At 46.6% G+C, this 22,468-nt stretch overlaps 1 protein-coding gene across 1 annotated transcript; it reads left to right on the top strand.

Moving 5' to 3' along the window:
- Positions 1-142: 142 nt before the first annotated feature.
- si:dkey-91m11.5 (BCR activator of RhoGEF and GTPase) lies at positions 143-22,178 on the top strand. The gene is made up of 23 exons (XM_003974568.3): positions 143-1,484; positions 10,406-10,578; positions 11,476-11,580; positions 11,682-11,867; positions 12,497-12,604; positions 12,799-12,859; positions 12,943-12,995; positions 13,088-13,228; positions 15,590-15,711; positions 15,885-16,050; positions 16,268-16,387; positions 16,550-16,625; positions 16,981-17,085; positions 17,174-17,248; positions 17,544-17,641; positions 17,748-17,879; positions 19,722-19,781; positions 19,919-20,028; positions 20,152-20,291; positions 20,377-20,511; positions 20,598-20,703; positions 20,871-21,030; positions 21,100-22,178. Exons 1-23 carry the CDS (start codon positions 143-145, stop codon positions 21,187-21,189), a joined length of 3,864 nt encoding a protein of 1,287 aa, XP_003974617.2. The 3' UTR covers positions 21,190-22,178.
- Positions 22,179-22,468: the final 290 nt, after the last annotated feature.

Here is a 22,468-nt window from a genome sequence, read left to right as displayed (position 1 = left end):
CCTAATTCGTGTTTGGTTCTGCGTACCGGACTCCTCTTCTGCAGCATGGCAGCTTTCTGGGTCTGGAATCAGTTAAGTTGTACTTTAGGGTATAATGTTTGTGTTGTTAGTTGATTAAGTAGTGTGTGTTGGAGAATTAACAATGGTTGAACCTGTGGGGTTTGTGGAAGCATGGAGAGCCCAGTTCCCAGAATCCGACCCTCCGTACATGGACCTGAACTCGATGGGGGACATTGAACAGGAGCTGGACAAGTGCAAAGAATCTATCAGGCACTTGGAAAAGGAAGTAAACAAAGAGCGCTTTCGGATGATCTACTTGCAGACTCTGCTTGCAAAAGAGAGGAAATCTTATGATGGGCAGCGTTGGGGTTTTAAGAGGACGCCCCAGGCGAATGACAGAGATCAGTCAGACAGCCAGATGTCCCCTGCACATGAGGCACCGGCAGAGCCGCTGCAGAAGAGGGGGCCAGTGAAGACAGCCAGATGTAAACCACATCCCGAAGGAGAGGTGGATGCAGGGCTACCAGCTAAACACAAAGGTGGCTTGTCACCAGTTTGCCAGGAGTCAGAGACTCCTGAGATCCCAGTGGGGACGGGCTCGGTGGCGGCTCTGAGATCCAACTTTGAGCGCATCAGAAGAGTGAACTCTCACGGTGCTGCAGACAGTAGAGGGCTGTCAGTGATGGCGGGCCAGGAGAAACCATTCTACGTAAACTTGGAGTACCATCACGAGCGAGGGCTGGTCAAAGTCAATGACAGAGAGGTCTCGGACAAGATAAGCACCTTAGGTTCTCAAGCCATGCAAATGGAACGTAAAAGGTCCCTACACTCTGTCCCAATGAACCTGTCAGCCGCCACCGGGGACATCAACAAGGGTGTTCAGAGAGGCAGGTCCACTGAGGGGAACTGTGGCTACAACGGCTCATATGATGACCCTGAGGTCCACCCACACTTCCTGAAAGACAGCGTGGGCCGCTCCGGTGGGGGGAAGTCCGAGCGGCAGCTAGCAGAGTGCCAGCCTTACACCAGTGTGTATGTCGGCGGGATGATGGCTGAGGTTGACACCAGAGTCATTCATATCGGCGGCCGTAGCGTCGAGGAGGACATACACCACACCTGGCCGAGGCGTTCCTACTCCCCTGGCAGTATGGATGAAATCGGAGGCGGGTACACGCCGGACTGCAGCTCCAACGAGAACCTGACATCCAGCGAGGAGGACTTCTCCTCAGGTCCGTCCAGTCACGTGTCTCCCAGCCCCACCACCTATCCCATGTTCATGGACAAGAGCCGCTCGCCTTCTCAGCACTCCTTCGAGAGCAGCAGCCCACCCACGCCGCTGTCTCAGAAACGGCCGAAGCAGCAGGTGACGGTGTCTGAGGCCTCCATCATCGGGGTGCGTAAAACCGGGCAGATCTGGCCCAGTGACGGAGACTCCACCACATCTAGCAGGACCTCCCATGACAACAGTGTTCCAGGAGATCTGGGTAAGTGGTCAGGATATGCATTATTTTTTCAGCCCAATGAGCATGACCTTTAGCATTAACAGTAAAGATAATTTATTTATTTAGTTTATTTATCCGGTGTGGGGGGGGTTTAAGTGAAATAAGGCAATGCTTTCTGGCTCCCACACCATGTTTGGGGAGTTATAAATGTTCAAACAAAAGTATGTTTTATTAAACTGAATCCAAGTGTATGGGCCACCACAGAAAACATTTAATTATTGCTTAATTATCATATTTACTCTGTTCTTTCATCTCTTAATTTCTGACCACATCTCAGAATTCTCCTTTTTTTTATAACCAAATATGATTAAATCCGTCCAGAAAAGAAGGATGAAGGAAATGCACTTTTAATGAAATCCTAAAACTTGAGCCAGGATAATTTTGCTGCATGTTCCATGTAGTTTCCTTGATTAGAGCTGAGCCATTAGGATTGAAGTGGCCCACAAAAAAAGAGGCCAGGTTTGATTGAATTTCTTCCCCAGGTAATGAGGTTGGGTTTTTTTTTTTTTTTTTAAACTTTAGTCCATGTTTAGTGAGTCAGAAACACCACATCATTCCAGTTCAGCATGATTTGAGTCTGCACACAGAAAACAGTTTAGCAGGTTGGATCCTGTACGAAATAATAAGCAGATTTCTAATTGTAAGTGCTAGAGCAGCACTTTCATGGGTGTTTTCTTCTTCCTTTGTCAGCAGGCCTGCCCCCTTTTTTTTACCCCCTTCTGCTCATTGAGTGGTTCTGCATTCTCCCAGTGATGCTCTGAGTGAGACAGCGGCGGCCCCGGGGCTCCCTGCTCGCTCTCCCCTGTCCACCCCAAGTCTTTTCGCGTCACCACACATCACTGTTGTTGTCCGCCGTGCCGGGTAATTAACTTAAAGGGGTTTGTCTAGCGTGATAAATTTAGGGAGGCTTTTTTTTGTTACGGGATTCGGGTGAAAAAGCCCTGACAACTCATTCAAAAAAAAAGAAAGAATGATTGAGGGGCCTAAAGTGTGTCATGTGAGCTCCAATCAAAGCTCCAGCCGTCAGTGTTTCCTGTTGTTGTATGTGAGCACAATAGGAGAATCAGTCATTGAGCGAGTATTGACATGGTAACAATGTAATGCTGTTAAGTGGGATGAGGCAACACAGCAGCACCAAGGACACAAGGAGGTGGACGTCCCGTTTAACTAGGACGTTTCTCCAAGTGAGCGACGCACGGGGACGCAGAAAAGGGTGAGGATGCAAAAGGGCCATTATGAAATATTCTGCCTCCCCGCCGGCCCAAAACCTCTTTTTCTCTTATCCAGCCTGGGTCAGATTAAGCAGATGAGCAGAATAATGTCATTTATGAAATAATGCTCTCCAAAGCTCCTTGACACAAAGCATGTGACTGCCGATCTAATAGGCATGAGGTGTAGGTCAGCGTGCTGCTGGGATGACTGAAATGTCCAAATTGATTTGACCAGGGTCATTCTGCTGAGCCATTCGTCAAGCCACCGCATATAAGACCATATTGTTGTTCTGTCTTTGTAAATTTAACCCATGATCAAATTATCCAAACGCTTCATGACTTTTTGAGTATGTTGAAGCCAAGAGAGAGAGAGAGAGAGAGAGAGAGAGGCTATTCATTATACAGAAAGCCATTAAATCCAACAGACATAATAGCGCGGTACATGCAATTAAAGAAGCATATTTAAAGCCCAGAAATGAGGCATGAAGAGATTTATGTTCCATTACTAACTGTTGCACTTATCCCACTTGGAATACTATAGCACTGGAGAAAGTGCCTAAAAAAGATGGGAGGGATTAAAAACAGAAAAATGCTCATCAAGAGTAAGTATTATGAAATGACGGATGCGCTCTAAGTCCGTCTTTACCGTTGCCTCCAGATTCTGAATCATCAAACTGCGGATAAAGTGTCAAATGTGTTCATTTCTTCTGCTCAACCCCCCCCTCCCCCATCCTGCTACTTTTGTCCAGACGAGACGCTGCTGACATCATGTCACAGCAGCATGCGGGCCTCCTTTTTTTGGATTACTAGTAGTCTGGATTTATTTTCTGATGTTGTAATGTCATCGCTGGGCTCGTTTTCCGGATTAGGCCGGGCAGGCAGCCGGTTTTGAGGTTTTTCAAATAAACAGCTCTTTGTTGTGGTTAGCAGCTTTTTGGGAGCAGTCGGAAAGTTTTTTGGGGGGTCAGAAAGCACAAGAACACCCTCTTAAATCTGTTATATTAGCCAGTAAAACTGACTTCATCTGGTTGCCTCAGCTGTCTGGCTGTTGTGCAGCCTTCCAGTCGGTGGTGATCACACACAGATTCCTGGGGTGTTGTGATCTGCTGTGTGTACGTTCTGCGTACCGCCACGTCCATCCTGGAATATGTGGGCTGTTGAGAGGAACTGATCAACTGACACAAACAAACCCAGACTTGTCTATCAGAGTGTGCACCATGAAATCTTATGGAATGAAGTTGCACTAAATACGACATGTCTCAAGGGACTTTTTTTCTATAAATAGAATAGTAAGAGAGGTCTCCTGGTTTCTGGTTATCTGGGGCATTTGTCAGGCCTCGCAGTGGGAGAGATGGTGATTAGCTGTGGGCCTTTAAAGAGGCCAAGTCTCTGATGGGTCTATTTTGCCATAGTTAATTATCATCACGACAGGGGCATTCCTGTAGCCACAGGAAGGGTCTGAGTATGTAGACTATCTCATGGATAATTTATTACTACATGGTGGTTGAGGTCAGCCAAAAGTGAAATAATAACCTCCGACATTAGCTGAATCGTAAAAGGTGTCTCTGAGATGTCGCGTCGCATATCTGCCCCAGGACTCCTGCAACCTCCCTGGGTCCCACCTCCTCTCAGTCCCTGTTGTCCCACATTCCTCCATGAAAAACCCCTCCCGATGACTCAAACTACAGACAGGGTCCAGATTCAGCCTGTGACCATAAGTAAATAGTTGATCGTTCGATCCAGGTCTGTTGGACGCAAACACACGAAGTTCTCAGGACCGCGGCGAGATCATTTATGAATGCAGATTAGGTCCTGCCTCACTGCGTGGAGACGGCGCAGGTAGACGGGCCTGACTGGGATTCCTTTGACGCTGATTCAGAGTGTCACACTAGAAGGTCTCTGTCTGCTCTGGCCTGGGTACAGACGTCGGCAGGTCTTGCTGCCTCAGCCGAAGTTGCAGCAGTCAAACTGCAGACTCATGAATATTTGAGGTCCCTGAAGGAAGCCCAGGCGGGCCAGTCGTTGTACCTGGATACCAACATGTGAGGCTTCACTGGTAAAGGAACCTGAAGAATTCAGCCTAACCCATTCCTCCACAAAATGTCCGCCTCAGAGGAAGCGTTGGCAGCTCCGTGCTCTGTTGTCTGGAAGCGAGACACCTGTTCTACTGTGCACTGTACTGGGTAAACTGGTGGAAAGCTGGCAGGCCTTCAGTGCACCAGGCAAGGCATTTCCAGCTGCTCCTGCACAAAAAACCTTTTGTTCCTCTCTGTTAAAGCTCTTGAGCGATCCCACCCTATTCACCTATTAACTAGTCACACACTCGCATATGTGTTTGTCAGGAATAAAAAAAAAAAGAAAATAATCTTTGGCATGTTTACGAGTGTGTGGGCCTCCTCAGGCTCAGGGGTCCTCCCTCGTGCTCGGCCTCAGCCCTCTGGCCCTGCTGTCTCAGCTCCCCTCCCTGTCCCACTCAAAGGGCCCTCTGTCCTGCTGGCTGGCAGGGCAAGTGTTTATGGAATGTCTCAGCTGCTTGTTTTTGTGTGTGTGTGTGTGTGTGTGCGCGCTAATGAAATGTTAAGTGTTGTATGAGTTCACCTCTCACTACACCCTGACCTGTGGAGCTTGTTGTGTCCCTGCTCTTTTTTTAAAGACAGAATGTCCTCTTACAATCATAATGTCAGTGAGGAATGTGCATCATTTCCACAGGTAAATCTGGGACGTTTTTGTATTTTTTAAACAGAGGTTTGTTATTTTAAGGCTACTGGACATGGACGAGGGGGAGTCCAATGTGAAATGGTGGTTTAATACCCTGTTTAGCTAAAGTGGGGCTCATTCACACAGACGTCAGTTAGTTTGTGACGCTTTGGCAGATCTAATCTAAATCTGCTCCTTGACTCAACATAGCCCTGCCCCGTTGTTAAATGTTCCCTGGGAAAGGTACATTTCCTGGCAAGCATGCACCGGAATGTAGAATGTTGAAATTCAGCTGCTGCAATTCTGTGTTGTCCAGTCCAAAGTAACAATGAGAGCGTCTTTAAATATGAATAGATTGCGTGATTGGTAAAAAGATACTCATTAAATCCAAACCCCAAAACACATTACACGCACATTTTCGATGCTTTAAATGGTTTAAATTCAACAAAACAAACACCTCGCATGTTAATTCTCTACATTGAGTTGAAACCCATTTTGCCAACGTAATCGGTTCAATCCCCTGTTGCCGGGCAGATTATGATGATCCGGTCATGCCGTCCGGTTTATTAATATTCAATTGAGCTAATATTTAATCTCACCTGAAGGTCAAAGTAATTTTTCATGGTGATTAGAATTAAATCCAGAACCAAATTAACTAATGTTTTTTCAGTCAAATGAGGAAAATATCACTATTAAATGAACAGTTATTCCGTTCTGTGTCACAGCCACTGGCTGCTTGTCTGTGTATATTTTCACAGACTGAAATAACTTCCAGCCTTTGATTCTCAGTGTTCTGCTGTGCTGTGCGATGGATCGGTCTGACCACTGTGAGCTATTTCAACACACTGATTAGTAGGTGTGCTGGGCCGGGTGGGTCTTTTCATACCCACACTGCCTCACGCTCGGGAGTAATTCTAGGCCGACGAGTGTTGGTGGGCCAGCCCTGTGCCATTAAAGGGCCTCCTGACCCTGCACAGGCTGCAGATAATCTTGCCCCCCCACCCTCCGGTGATGATGATGATGATAAAGTTGATTATGAGATTTCCAACGTTTGTTGCCAAAGCAAACACAAGCATGCAGAATATTTCTCGACAAGGTGAACTCACAGCACGGGGGAGTGCTGCGCTGCCTGTAGTACAGTTATTTATTGTTTTCTGGAAGCCTTCTTGGAAACAGGATTGGAATTCTCCTAGCTCAGCACATGATAACGTAGATTTTGGGATGTCCGTAACTGATGAAAACTAATAGGATGATGCTGTGACCACGTTTACCTTTGGTTCAAGTGGGGCAAAATCCGTATTTGAAGCGTAGTGGGGCCATAATTCATTGACTTTATGCTGACCTTGAGTGTCATTGGCCAAGTGTCCAGGATGGTGTTTAACTGGTGCCTGACGTTTTGGAAAGGCCGTGCTGGAAAGTTCTCATCCCAGTTTTCCGCGGAGGCCTCCGCTGGTGATGATGTCATTGCCTGGTGGTGGTGCGTCCAGACCGAAACGTGGAGTCACATTGTTGAAAACTATTGAAACAATTTAAATCAAGTTCCTGACCTCTTCTCTCATGCCCTGCCTGTACAACCTCAATGACTCCTGTTTCCCCAGTTACCACCCAGTCCACGGGGGGAATCCATTTGCTGGAACAGTAAAGTGGTGCTATGCTTTTAACGCCACCTCACACCGGCCTCCTCTGGTGCTTTCATTCCAAAGTTGCAGGTTTTTTTCCCCCTGGATCCATAAATCCATTAGCATGACAACAGCAAAACTGTCCTCCGCCGCACCTTTTCTGCTCTTTGGTACATTATTGATGCTTCAATCTCATTTGCAGCCTTTTCTGTGCATGATCATTTGGGAGTTAGATTGTGTGCAGCCCCCCGCTGTTTGTGTGGGTGGTCAATACGTTCACAGCAGGGGGCAATGAGCAGGTCTCTGATTTCTCTCCCGGTTAGATTCCAGGCACCAGTCTGCCTCCCTCCAGCTATTTTAAAATCCACTGATGGCCAATCGATCAGGATTGGCTGCACTGTGGCAAAATGTGGGATAGCTGCTATTCTGGTTTTCAGGGACGAGTCATTAAATTTGTATTTAAAATCCAGGTGGAGCGCATTTGACCCAAGGCCCCTCTCCCTGAACTTCCCAGAAACCTCATCTGCATGATTATTTCTGTGATATCTCTGATGCTGCATCATCATCTCTGCCGCACATCTGTCACTCTGCCGCTTCATCTCTGCGGATTAGGATCAGAGATTTTGAACGTGGCTTTGCTCTGTCATCGCTAGAACGTCCATCATCCTCCCCGTGCTGTGCTGCAGAGGCTCGTGTTTACATGCTAGAGGAAGGAAAAGCATTTGACGGCTGATTATTTTCCAGAAGGGGAACCAGTTGTTTGGACAAGTTCCTATACGTTCTATTTTTAGTCTGGCTGTTTAGTGCAACAGTCTCAGGGAGCAAAGAAGCACGTCGCTAATACATCATAATGCATTTTTGCTTTGCTGACATCAGTGAAATAATTCTTGAAAAACAGAAAATGACAGAATTTGCAGACAGTCCAAAAACCAAATCAGCTCAGAGCAGCTCACAGTCACATCTGCTGGGCTCACCAATCTTATGTAATGTCATTAGAATGTATTTATCAGATCTCTGTTGCATGGTTGGATCCACTTAAGCTGCAGCAGGCTGACTGTGGAAATGTCAGGATTGCTTTGCCCCCATCCATCCTACTGCGTGATGTATTACTCCCTGAGAGTGGAAACGGGACATTTGTCATGCTCTACTCGGCTGGCAACATCTCAAGTTTTAGTTGTGTGTGTGTGTGTGTGTGTGTGTGTGTGTGTGTGTGTGTGTGTGTGTGTTTCAGCTGATTGATACAGACGATAACATTAGCTGAGCTAATAACCTCTGTAAAACCCGTCGAAACCCAAATCTGTCTGCTGGTAGATTATATGAAAAAGGAAACTGAATCTAAATCAAGGGTGGATAAAGCCGGGCAAATACAAAGAACCACCCGTCAATATGTGCTCAAAGAGGTTTATTTAGCACAGTTTTTCACCCCTGACCGGAAGACTGTGACTCCTGAGCAGGGTGGAGGAACATCAAGCCAGGTTAACTGGATTTGATTAGTTTTCTAAACATATCATAGTGCTTCTCAAATGCACCTAGAATGTAAATATGATCCCCTCGAATGCGTGTGAGAACTGTTTGTGAGAGGACGACCTTGTGCTGAAAGCCTGCTTCCGCTCTGAAACGGATGAGTCGGTGAATTTTCCGGGCAGACCTACCCGGACACTTCCTCAGTGTGCTAGGCTGTGAGCAGACACTCACCAGGATCCGCTGCCATGTCTCACTCGTGCCACGGCCAAACCAGGCCCGTTCACTCCCAACTGCTTCTATTATAGACACAAACGGCCATTGAACATATCATTTTTAGAGCCCGCTCCTTCATGTTTGCGGTGTTTTTCCATGCTCCGACTGTTTGCTTTGCCTGTGTTAGGGGAGGGAGGATGTGTTATTCATCCTTGGTGGAGGGAGGGGTGTATAATCTCTGTGGAACACAGAGTGGCCTTTCACATGGACTTCCCCTGTGTTCTGAAGCTGTTTGGCCTGCGCCAGTCTCTTCTTCACGCAGTCAATAGAGCTCTCTGCCCCTCTGCCGGGCCTTTTGTGTTTGCTCGGGTCCTTTGGATGTCATCCTGTCAGTCCGCCTGTCCTCCAGGCCTCTCCAGGGTGACTTTGATTTATCCTCCCCCAGTTTCTGGAATCCTCTCTTTCCTGTTTTCACGCTGTCCCGAACCAGTTTTGCAGCCTGTGGTTAACAGCACAGATTTGAACGTATCTGCTGTACGTTACGTTGTCATCCTGCGTCAGCCAGCTGCTACATCTTTGACGGTGATAATGGTGATAATCAGGGTGATAGCGCTGGTGAGTCAGGGGTTGTGTCACGCAAATTACGGTATTCTTTGATCCTCTCAGTCTACTAAAATGTCAAAAATCATAGGGTGACATACACAACATATATTTGTCACTTGTTAAACTTGTTTCTGGTTTCTCAATTGGGGGTTGCAGTGTGGCATTTCAGCACCGTACAGCAAAAGTAGTGATTTTGTTTGTGTTACTTATTGACAGATGTCCACAAAATCAGATTAGATTAGATCTTTAGTATTTCCAGACATCAGTAATGACCACAAAATATGAATTGCTGTACAAATACACAGTTCTGCCGCTGTTTTCACTGCAAATATTGCATATGTCACAGATTTGTAAAGGTTATAGAGGATGTAAGACAAATGAAAGCAAAGGATTCCAACCGGATCATGCCATAACATCATATTGCCATTTAAAGTTGTGGAGAGACACAGATAACAGATATTCTGCCTTCTGCCTGTGTCTGCTTGATGAATGTTAGTCCAATATTTACTGTCCTCCTTGTCTATCCACCCTCTTCAGAGGCTCATTAAGCAGTGAAAGTTCCTCCAGGTTTAAATGACTAACTTTGTCTGACATTTGCTGCTGAACCGTGTGAATAAAACTAAAACAGCTGTACAAGTCTGTGAAAATGCTCCATTAGCGATGATGTATTCCAGGTTTGCTGACAATGTCTTTGACTCGTGAATATATCAGAGGATAACTGATGGGATGGGTACTCATTTGGCTTTAGAGGAGGGGAATTTTCCATCTTTCTTGAGCTGTTTTTTTTTTTTTTGTCTGGTGTGGCAGAACACGATCGCTCTGGGGGCGTCATCGGGCTGAGCAGCGCACACTGAGGGACAGGAGCATGAAAATCAATATTCTTCCCTTAGACTGATATAACGTTGCGGCTTCTAAGTGTGTGTTAGACCTTATGAGGAATGTAATGCTCAGGAAGTGTCTTCTTGCTGAAGGCTTGTGACCTTTGACCTGCTTCTCAGCTCAAATACCTTTCCCCTCGTGATTTCATAGTGCGATTTCTCCATGAACTAGCAATGTATTGACGCACCATGTGACTACTGTCCTTTGACTCCCGCAGAGGTGCCCTACAGCGAGACTCCCTCGTCATATGGCTATGACCTGGAGGAGAACTTGCGTCGCCACGACCCTCTGTCCTACGGCGGCTCGCCCCCGTCCTCACCGAGGCTACGATCCAAGAGCCGCAGCAGCCGGGACACCCAGTCCTCAGGTTCCCTGGAGTCCACACTGTCGGTAATGATGCTGACACCGACATGACTGTTGATTCTTCTTTTCCTTGCAGTTACGTTTAAACTGTTAGAATAACGGATTGCTTTCATGCACACGGTAGTTTATATTGGGAATCTTAGCAAAAGGGCCTCCCTATTTCTGTCATTTTTCCATCAGCGCTATATTTGGATGCATGCTGCAACGCCGCTGCTAATAAATGGCCCAAACCAGAAAATCCACACCCTCCAGTTTGTGTAATAAATGACATCACTCCGTGTGTAAAGTGAGCCTTTTCCAAACTGCAGAAGTGCCCTTCAGTCAGTAAATAATCCTGCCGCTCTGAAGCGTCACACTTAAATGAACCGTAGGTCCAACAGATGTTGCAGAGCCGCACAGCTCCTCCCCCTCCTCCTCTGTTCCTGTCCTATCTGTGGTATTCTTCTCCTCTGATGTGCACACTTGTTGATCTTTAAAGTCTAAACCGTGGTGGTGGAGTTGGGGGTTGGGGGCCCGCTGAGCCTACAGCTGTTTTTGTAACGCAGCTACCATAATGGCACAGCTTGATACGGCTTTTCTTGTTGCTCCACTCATTTTTTTTGCTGACATGATAGCCGACACCAGCTTGACTGATGGTTCTGGACATTGTGGAACAACTACTCCTGCACTAGAACCCCATCTGTCTCTGGTGCAGGCCTCTTGGAATGTACAACTCCTACAGAGTTTAATCATACGGAGGCTGTGGTTGATCCCACAACTGTTATCTGCAGTCTGAGGTTTGCGGGGGTGTGTGGGCAGTTCATCAAAAACAGAACCCATTTACCCGTACCTCATCCTTTTGTGTTGAAGCACGGGCAGCATGGGTACGACCGTGGCCTTTTGTCTTCATTTTGTGTATCCTCTACACCCTGTTGTGTGTATCAGGTGGAGCTGGACCAGGAGAAGGGGCTGGAGATGAGGAAGTGGGTTCTCTCTGGAATTCTGGCCAGTGAGGAGACCTACATCAGCCAGCTGGAGGCCCTGCTGATCGTACGTTTAATTCAAGTCACTTTTATCAGTATGAACTACAGTCTCAGTGTGCGTTGGCCCCATTTTGGAAAAAACCACTGAGTCTGAGTGTGTCCAACCAGCCTATGAAGCCCCTGAGAGCCGCAGCCACCACCTCACAACCGATGCTGACCATCCAGCAGATCGAGACCATCTTCTTTAAGGTTCCAGAGCTTCACGAGATCCACAAGGACTTTTATGATGGCCTGCTGCCCCGGGTTCAGGACTGGGGCCACCAGCAGTGTGTGGGGGACCTCTTCCAGAAACTGGTACTCTTTCTTAATTATTATTATCTTGCAGGTTTAGTGGTGGTTTCTTCAGGGATATGAAAAATATTCTCTGTAGTTTGACTTTAACACTTAGAACAACCTCTTCTAAGCTAATTAAAACCTTTGAAAACTCTTTGAAAACCTGATGCTGTTGCCTCATGAGGTAAAACAGACCATACGTCCTTCATCTCAGTAACTTTCAGAAGAGTAATCACAGCGCTTCTTAAATCCCCTAAAGCGGGGAGCATTTTAGGGGTAAAGGTGGGATTCTCTGGCTGCTGCTAATGTTTAGGGGGATTTTGCAGTTCACATGTGAGCAGACTGCCTAGAGGCGTCTCCTGGCCAGATTAAAGCATCACTTCCCCACATTACAGGCTGTAAAAGAGAAGAAAACACTCTATAGGAGGCCACCATATATGAGTTGAGCTGCTGAAAGAACAAGATGAAAAGCAATGACAGTTGGTGGTGGTGGTGGTGGTGGGGGGGGGGTTATATGTTTGCACATGTGAGCAAACTCTGACTCAGAACTGAAATGATTTTAATAGTAATGCTGAACAGTATCTTATCAGAGCTCATAAAAGTCCAAAATGTAAGTCACCGCCCGCCTCTCCTCTGCTTGTGTTCTGAAGGCCAGCCAGTTAGGAGTGTACCGCGCCTTCGTGGATAACTACAAGGTTGCTGTGGAGACGGCAGACAAGTGCTGCCAGGCTAACGCTCAGTTTGCAGAGATATCTGAGGTATGTAATCGGGGAAAGCGACAGTATTTGATGCTGCGCAGCTGCCGTGGACCAGCGATGACAGGGCGGGTTTCTGGGCGTGTAAAGACACCCGCAGCTTTTAGCAGCAGTGCTGATTGTGATAATTGTGCTGCGGGGCAGTTTTAATGGGGCTCCTTTTCTTCTGAACGTTGTCTTTGGTGTCTTCCTGCCAGAATCTCAAGGTAAAAAGCTCCAAGGACTGCAAAGACCAGTCGGCTAAAAATTCACTGGAAAGTACGTAGTGATCAAAATGAAAGACCAGCGCTTATCTTAATCGATATTGTTGGTGGCTCCTGATCTTCCACTTCCTCTCACAGACCTTCTGTACAAGCCGGTGGACAGAGTGACGCGCAGCACGCTCGTGTTGCACGTAAGTCATCAGTCGCGATGTAAAAAGGGCTCTGATTCCAGCTTAGGGACGCTGATTTTTCTCTTTTTTTTTCTCCCCCTCACTTATTCTAGGACCTTCTGAAGCACACACCCTCCAGCCACCCAGACTATCCGCTCTTGCAGGACGCCCTACGCATCTCTCAGAACTTCCTGTCTAGTATTAACGAAGAGATCACCCCTCGCAGACAGTCCATGACCGTTAAAAAGGGAGAGGTCAGTATGGAAAACTAGGCTAAGCCGTGAATCTCTTTCCATTCAATGAGTTTATTGCTGATGTATACAAGACACTCGACAATATGAAGTCTATAAAAGTGATTTCTCGACTTTAACATTTGGTACGGTTTTAAGCAGAGGTCAGGCTGGAGTAGGCAGAACTTTTCCCCTCTCTGGAGTGCTGGTTCCCTCTGCCAAGGACATTTTTCAGTGGTTTGAATGGTGCGGTGGCCCAGTGATGAGGCCCTGCACCACACTGTTCACTCCCTCTACCACTCCAACTTTTATTTAGTTTTATATTTGCTCAGTGAGTCACTAACTTCCACCCGATTTTGTCTTCAAGCTCAGAGCACATTTTCTATAAATAATGCAAACAGCGTCTCATATTTTTCCAAAAGTGTCCATATCAGACACAGAAAAACAGAGATGTGGGTGACAGGAGGGCTCTCTTGGAGAATGACAGCTCTTCCAGGATGGACACTTTCAGTAGTTGATGCATTTTAAATCTTGTAAATGTTAATGACTGATCAGCCACCATGACTTGCCTAACATTTCCAATGCGACATGACGGTATTGTGATGTGTCTTTATTAAATATTATTAGACTTCACATCAGCGTGAGAAATGTTCAGAGAATCCCTGATGTAATTGTTAGTGTACCAGAAGTTGTCTTTAGCTTTCCTTTAGTATCATCACAGACTTTAGTGGAGAAAAATGAATATTTTGAATATTTTAAAAACACTTGATCTGAGTGTCTTAACTAATTTATATTTTTGTTATTTGGGGTATTTTTATTTTCCTTGCAATTCCTTTGTAGCTGACATTATTTAAACACACCTTGTTGTTCTCTAAATGATCCTACAATACACTTCTGTTGAAGTGATTGTGGATTTCACAACCATAACTGCCCCCCCCCCTTCAGTTTCATATCATGAGGGTTGACGGTAAACTCTCAGATCTCGAGGTGTCTGGAAAGATGCAATAAACTTGGAGTGAGTCAGGTTGCTGCTGAGTCAGCGCGGTCGGTCTGCTGCAGTGGTGAAGGAAGCGGAGCGTAGAGGAAGCTCGTGACAAAGCAAGGCAAACACTCCAGGCAAAAGGCGGCCGCAAACCAGGAAAACATGCCGTTTGCTTCCACGCTCACTCCCATCCTTCCTCACCAGCCTCAACCCCACTTCCCAGAAAGTGCTCCTATCAGACAGGCTGTCCCACCAAACTTCTGAATCAGATGACCCGAACAAGAACTTCCTTTTCTTTTGCGGGATCCTGCTTTATACCCACCAGGATGTGATATTTAATCAGAGTTCTTTGTTTTCTAGGAAGGCTGAAGACAAATAAGCAGCCACTCGACATCAGCGTGAAGTCTGAGATGCTTGTTTTTACTATTGTTGATGTTTCTCCACGGTGGCCTGTAATTACCGTGTAGCCCTGCGACTGTGTTTCGGTCCACTTGTCGTACACGCCGCACCGCTCATCATCTCGTTGCAGCAGCACGCAGCAAGATTGCACAGTCGTGAGGGCGAGCGGCGCTGCAGCGCTTGTTTTTCCATCGGGTTATTGACCTGACTCGTGGTCATATTTGAGTCCCACTACAATAAGCGGATGTCACCCTGCCACCTCTTCTCTGAAACCAGGACAGCTCCGAACACATTCGCCGGCCTGTAATCAGCCCGCGTTGAACCAGGGGGGTTAGACATCGGAACAGGGAAACCGCGCTGGAGCGATTTCCTTGTTTTCGCTGAACCGCGGTCAGCGTGGGCAGTGTCCGTAAAAACAGCCTCAGCTCAGAGGTCAGGTCTGGTCGGGTGGGTCGACACAAGCGGCTGCAGGAAGGGCTCATGACATCGGGTCATGCCTGCGACCTCAAGCTGGGTGGCTCAGCCAGCACTGGAGGCAGCTCTGCAATTAGCATTCATCTTTTAACTGATTCTTTAGAGAAAACTGGGGAAATATTTATCTGGATTTAAACCCTGTTTGGTTTTGGGCTCGTTAAATTGAAATAAAATGTATTTAAGCCTTTAAATTCAAAATATAGTGCAGCAAAAAAAATGGGCTGTGTTGATATCACAAGTGCTCCAGCTGCATTCCTTCACTTTATTCGTTGACATTGACGTAGCTGTAACCTGGGAAGTTTGAGCTGGCGGGTGAAAGGATGTTCTGCAGAGACATGCCTGTGTTCTCCACGTCCCAAATTTTGTTGTGATTGTGTTGACACGACAGTTGCGTTGCACCATTTCGCAATAACCGAAGCCACGGGCAAACATCTTGTTTTGTAAAGCCCAAATATGAAAATGGGCACTGATTTTAAAATGGACTATCCTTGATCGTGGCGGCGTCACGTGACGTCCTCTCTGTTGGGCAGAACCGTCAGCTGCTGAGGGATCGCTTCATGGTGGAGCTGGTTGAAGGTTCCAGGAAGCTTCGACACGTCTTCCTGTTCACCGACCTTCTGCTCTGCGCCAAGCTGAAGAAACAGGCTGCGGGGTGAGTCCATGACCAGCTGGCGGGGTTCTGATGAGAACATCGCCCGCTTGAGATTCCTGTTGTGGCATAATTGTCACTAATGTTTATGCACACTGGAAATACCTCCTACAGCATTTAATTAGTAAATATATGTGGGCAGAGTGTCAGTATGCATGTTTGTTGTCTTCCAACAGAAAAGGTCAGCAGTACGACTGCAAGTGGTACATCCCGCTGGCTGATCTGACCTTTCAGACCATCGAAGACTGCGAGTCCACCCCGATCCCGCTGGTCCAGGACGAGGAGATCGACGCCATGAAGATCAAAATATCTCAGATCAAGAATGAGATTCAGAGAGAGAAGGTGGGCTTGTAAATATGTAAACCAAGGCTAAGAACCATTCTCAGAGGATATGAGGAGAGAATGGAAGTAACGGCTGCAGTGACATCAGAACAATGACAGCGTTGTCTCAAGGCCTGAAGGCAAACTAAAATAAAATGGGGAAACTGAGGCTGTGAACAGAGAAGATGTCTAGACAGGAGTGCTGGATGACATTAACCTCGTCATGGTTGGTCTGCAGAGAACCACCAAAGGATCAAAGGTGATTGAGCGGCTGAGGAAGAAGTTATCAGAACAAGAGTCCTTGCTCCTGCTCATGTCCCCCAACATGGCCTTCAGGGTGGCAAACCGAAATGGAAAAGTGAGTGTTCAGAGGGAAGATTCAAACTCAAATGTAGTGCACATTGACTGAGGAAGCGAGCATCCTGGTTGCGGTTATAGCGGTGCTGCCCTCTGCTGGTCAACGTTTTGACATTACAGCACGAGAAAGGAAGAGGATGCCTGATTATTTCTCTTTTTTCAGGGCTTCACATTCCTCATCTCCTCTGACTATGAACGTGCTGAGTGGAGGGAGATCATCCGTGAGCAGCAGAAGAAATGTGAGTGTCTGTTAACTTATTACCCTTGGAATATGTTCTCCACATTGGCCAGTAAAAGGCAGTGAGTTCTTAAATGCACTTTTCAAACGGCTACGTTCAGTAATGTCATTGCGCGGACGCGGTGTTACATTTGCGGCCACTAGAGGGAGACAAAATATTGCAGGTTGAATTTAAAGTCCAGCGCGTAAATACTTGTTAAAAATGTATTTGTGGGGTTTTTTAGTTTGTTTTTGGTATTTTTAAACCTTTTGTTAGGTTCACATGTAGAAAATCTGAAAAACCCTCTCAGAAAAAAAGGTTATTATGTTAGAAGCATATTAGTATAAAAGAGGTGTGTTTAATTGTCTTCATGCAGGCTTTAAAAGTTTCTCTCTGACATCGCTGGAGCTGCAGATGCTCACTAATTCATGCGTAAAACTTCAGACCGTTCACACCATTCCAATGACCATGAATAAGGAAGGTATGTTTTGCAAAATAATGCCCTCTTTTAACAATAAATATTTATATCCATACAGTTTGTTTAACATCCTCAGCATTGCTCTCCCCAGATGACGAATCATCCGGCTTGTACGGCTTCCTGAACGTCATTGTTCACTCGGCATCTGGACTGAAGCAGAGTTTAAGTAAGTTTTTCTCCTGTTTTTCCACCAGAAAACCCTCATTCTGCGAGTACTCAGTATCATCACCCTCTGGGTTTCTTCAGCCTCATCTGTAGCTCTCCAGCTGTCAGCTCGGGAGCAGCTGCAGGGGGAACATTTGGGATTAGCCGGGAACGCTGTGTGCGAGTCACTTCAAATTAGTCTTTTTTTTTTTTAATTCTCTGCCTGCTCAGGCTCTTTTAGCACCTGTCGCCATAAAACAAGCCAGTGGCGCCGCTCGAATTTTTGATATTTCTCACAGACTCTATGTCTTCTCTAGATCTCTACTGCTCTCTGGAGGTGGATTCATTTGGCTACTTTGTCAATAAAGCCAAAACTCGCGTGTACAGGGACTCCACGGAGCCCAACTGGAATGAGGTGAGAGCGCAGATCAGACAAGGGGGGTTGTTGTTGGGCTGGGAAAAACTGCAGAGCGTCCCTGAGAGCCTACGCTAACGGGTGCCCGTTGTGTTCTGTGCGGCAGGAGTTTGAGATCGAACTGGAGGGCTCGCAAACACTCAGGCTGCTCTGTTATGAGAAGTCCTGCAACAAAATCAAGCAGAGCAAAGAAGATGGAGAGATGACAGACAGGATCATCGCCAAAGGACAGATAAAGGTACTGACACAAACTTAAGGGAGGAAAAGGATTCCGGGTTGATTAAAAGTTTATTATGCACAAAACAAGAAAGTTGAGAGAACGAGGACCTGTGGGGATTGATAGAGGTTCCTGGGTAATGACGGCTGTCAAGATCAGTGGCACTGACGTTTCTTTCTATTGTTTTGTCTGATCTTCTGAGTCCTTTAATGCTGGAAATAAAGATCTGAGTTGGCTGAGAGGCCACTTCAGTTTGACCCCTGATAGGTTGTTTGGACAGAGGACAGATTAGACTTTGGGTGGACCAAATGGAGCCTCTGGCAATCTTCCATCCTGAGAGAGAGGGAGAAAGAAAGGGATCAGCCAGTGAAGGGATTTCCCTGCTAGACAGGTGGCTCACAATACTCAACAGCCTTTCTTCCTTTACTTCTCTATAATACATCCAGAATTCAAGTTAAAGGGTTACTCCAACAACTTTATACGCTATCCTCCTTACACGCACCATATATAAGCTCACACTCTCTTTCACACAGACTTGAGAACAAGAAACAATCACAAAAACGTGCGAACGGCTCCGAGCATTTCCGAGGAAAACACGTGGATGAATATTGTTCCGGGTATAAATGAGGAAAGTCCCGCTGAAGATCCTGATTCAGGCAGTAGATTTCTGGCCAGCGCTCCTCACAGTGACACTCGTGTGCACATGGGTAATGAGGGTAGGAGGGGATTCTCAGGAGCTAATCCCCCAAATCCATCAGGGAAGTAGAACAACACAGAAGCAAACGTGCCTGGCAGCCCGCCTGGCTTTGTTCCTTTGTTCCGACTCCTGGATCAAACCTTTCTCCACTCAAGCGATGCTGCCGCAGGCCGGCGCCACTGGGAGTTGTGTTGGGATTCTGCTCGAAAACATCTGGGAAGATCGTCGAGACTCTTTGAGACGATGCGTTCAGTGACCAGTTGCTCAGGGAAGAACGACCTGCTCCTGTTAGTTTGTAAATCAGCACAACGTGGGTCCGCTCGCTCGCTGAAGGCTGCTTTTTGAAGTTGAGTCACACCGATGCCGGAGAGAATGAGTGAGTGCGTTCCTAACGAGGAGGAGGGTGTGGATCAGCCCGCTTCGGAGGAAGGAGACGTGTCTCCGAGAAAAGCCCCGAGCTCTGGGGCCTGTCTGTGGGACAGAGTCCGCAGCAGGCTGCTCAGACCGAAGGTAAAGAACGGACCGTTACCAAAGCTCTGGGCTAAAAAAAAGTGTAACCTTTTCTACCTACATCTTCATCTTTTATAGGAGTGTTTTAGACGCGGACTCTCGGTATTAAGATTTAGATTTTAGCCTTTTAATTCCCCGAAAACACTTCAGCGAACAAAGGATTATCTGAATGGGATTTCTTTGGGGCAACAGCATCTGCCACGTTGGGCAGGCGCAGCACGCAGGGGATGGAACATAATGTTGTCACATTACTCATACCTGATCACCGGTTAAATCCTGGCATTAGTCGAAAATAGATCAGCTGCACCGGTTCGCACCAGCTGGCCGTACGGATGTTTGTTTACGTGCGTCTGACAAATGTATTAGCTCTTATTTATGTGACTAGTGACCGTGTTCCCTCAAGATTTATGTTTTAGAAAGGTCACCTGGGGTCAGAGAAGTAGTGGCTGCAGGGCTGCTGTTGTGAAACCCAAGAGGTTCGACCTCTGACCCCTTTATATCACGCTGCCTTCCTTCTGCTGCACAGTTACGCAATTTTAAATAAAAGCTGGCGCTGATCCGAGCCGACCGCGTCCGGGATTTTATTGCAAATAGGAATTGGTTGGGGGGAAAAAGTGAGGCTGTGACTTTTAAACGTTGCATTTGTGTTTTTGTAGCTTGAACCACAGACGTTGCAGAACAAAGACTGGCAGAGGACGGTCATCGGCATGAACGGGGTGAGTCTTCCACCGCCACACACCGTATTCTGGTCTGTGCACCTTTAGAGGACAGTCGGAACACGCGTACATCGACCACGAGAGTGACGCTGTTAAAAGTAACGTGTGATTATTAATTAAAGACTTCTTTGTTCCAGATTGATGTGAAGCTGTCCATGAAGTTCACCAGCAGAGAGTTCAGTCTGAAGCGGATGCCCTCACGCAAACAGTCTGGAGTCTTTGGAGTGAAGATCAACGTCGTTACTAAGTCAGTTTAGCGTTAGCGCCTTTGGTGAATTTTAAATATTGTATTTAGCTTATTTGTGCTAAATACCTCCGCGTTGTCCAGCCTGTCTTCATTTAAATGGCTCCTATGCTTCGTCCTCGTCAGGCGGGAGCGCTCTAAAGTCCCCCTCATCGTGAGACAGTGCGTGGAGGAGATCGAGCGCCGAGGGATGGAGGAAGTGGGGATCTACAGAGTGTCGGGCGTCGCCACTGACATCCAGGCCCTGAAGGCCGCTTTTGACTCTAGTGAGTTTAATCGGGTCGTTCGACTCAGCTTTACGTTAAAAAAAACCAAAACAAAAAGAAGGGAACTGAACGTTGCCTCCCGTAGACAACAAAGACGTGTCCATGCTGATGAGGGAGATGGACGTGAATGCCATCGCCGGAACACTGAAGCTGTATTTCCGTGAGCTGCCAGAGCCTCTTTTCACCGACGAGCTGTACCCAAACTTTGCCGGAGCCATCGGTCAGTGACGGCCTCTTGTCTCCTGGGGCGGGTGCTGCCATGTCTCGTGATCCCAGCTCATGTTCACTGCTCTTTGTCTCCTGCAGCTCTCTCTGACAGTGTGGCCAAAGAGAGCTGCATGCTCAACCTGCTGTTGTCGCTGCCCGAGCCTAATCTGGTCACCTTCCTCTTCCTGCTCGACCACCTTAAAAGGTCGGAGTCATTGTCAATATGTCCAGGCTCTTCTATGCGTCTTTGAACACTTTTTTACATCATCAATCAGGACTCAGAGATGAAAAATGACCCCCTATTTCCTCCAACATTTGCAGTCGTTTCAGCTGTTGGTGGTTTCATTTGGTATTTTTGGGCTTCTCCCGCAGGGTGACTGAAAATGAGGGCATCAACAAGATGTCTTTGCACAACCTGGCCACGGTTTTTGGGCCCACGTTGCTTCGGCCGTCTGAGAAGGACAGTAAGATCCTGAACAGCCCGCAGCCCATTTCCATGAACGACAGCTGGTCTCTGGAGGTCATGGCTCAGGTAAGGCACTTAAACGCCATCGTGGAAACTGGCACGTGGGATGTGGGTCTGATGGCAGTGTTTCTGCAGGTGCAAGTCCTTCTCTACTTCCTCCAGCTGGAGAGCATTCCAGCGCCCGACAGCAAACGTCAAAGCCTCCTCTTCTCCACCGAAGTATGACGGCAAAGTGCTTCAGTCAAATCTTCCTAGATGTCCTCAGCAGAGGACAGGATGCTGCTGCTTTATGCTGAAGATACTCAAATTAGCAACCAGGTGGAGCCTTTATGCAGCTTTGGATGGGCCAAAGCATCTGTTTGGAGCAAATATTTTCCATTTTCTTACAAACATGCACGCTGTCAGAGGTGCATTTAATATAGCATTCCTAATTTAAGTGAATCTCCACCTCATTTGCTGTATTTACGCCCCCCACGCCTCTGTCTCTGTGCTGTCGCAGCTCAATGTCTGAGTCGTTCTTTTCTCTGTACGTGTTTTTTCGTTCCCCCAGTGTTATTCGACTTGATTCTAAGTTCGTCTGTGCCAATGTTTCCCTGCTGATGACCGATAGAATATTTCAGTCAACGTCTTTATGTTTACACACGTAACTTTGTACAGAATAACACAGCAACATGCCGGCGTGTTGGCCTAACCTCACCATGTCTCAACCATGTCTCAACCATGTCTGGATCCATGTGTCCATCAGAGGACACATGCAACCTGTTCCATGTATGATGTTTTGGTTTTTGCACAACCGTATCTCAAACGTTTTGGGTCCAAATTCTTTCAACCCCTGGACTTTATTTAGTTCCAGCTGATGTTTGTTACTCTGCGCATTCCTTCTCCGTGCTGAACAAAAGCATCTTTAAAAATGAACGCACCTGGAAATGATCTGACCCTCGGAGGAGAGCAGAGCTGTTTACTCGTACCTGTCTACTGCTTAAATAACGTGTTTCTCGTGCAATCGTTTCGCTTTCCCTTCCATGTAAAAGCAGCGTCCTGCCATTTTTATTTCTCGTTCCAAAACCACTTTGAGTATCTCTCCCTAATACAACTTACAGCCCTGAGGGTGTGTGATGTATGTAAAATAAGCAATCATTTGTAGTGATTTGTAGACTGACTAGTGTGGCTCCTGTATGTGTTATTTATGTAAATAAAACTTGATAATATTACACTTACAATGTGTCATTTCTTACAGACAACGTGTAAAAGTAATACCTGAGTAGAAGCAAATACTCGTCCATATAAATAATAAGTAACTATTTAAAGTTTACATTTTGATCTGGGTTTCTGTAAAGCACAGCCAGACAATCTTGATTGTTAAAGACACTAAATAAAGTTAAATTAAAGTATGAATTAACTGTATAGCAAATGTTAAATGCTTCTCCTGGACAATCGCCTTTAAGTCTAACTTGCATTAAATAGTTTAAGGTTAATGTTACAATTTCAGCATGAAAGGAAAGAT

The sequence above is a fragment of the Takifugu rubripes genome, chromosome 21 (assembly GCF_901000725.2).
Source record: "Takifugu rubripes chromosome 21, fTakRub1.2, whole genome shotgun sequence".
NCBI classification, from domain to species: domain Eukaryota; kingdom Metazoa; phylum Chordata; class Actinopteri; order Tetraodontiformes; family Tetraodontidae; genus Takifugu; species Takifugu rubripes.
The sequence above is the reverse complement of the archived record's forward strand: the minus strand, read 5'-3'. Positions and strand labels throughout refer to the sequence as shown.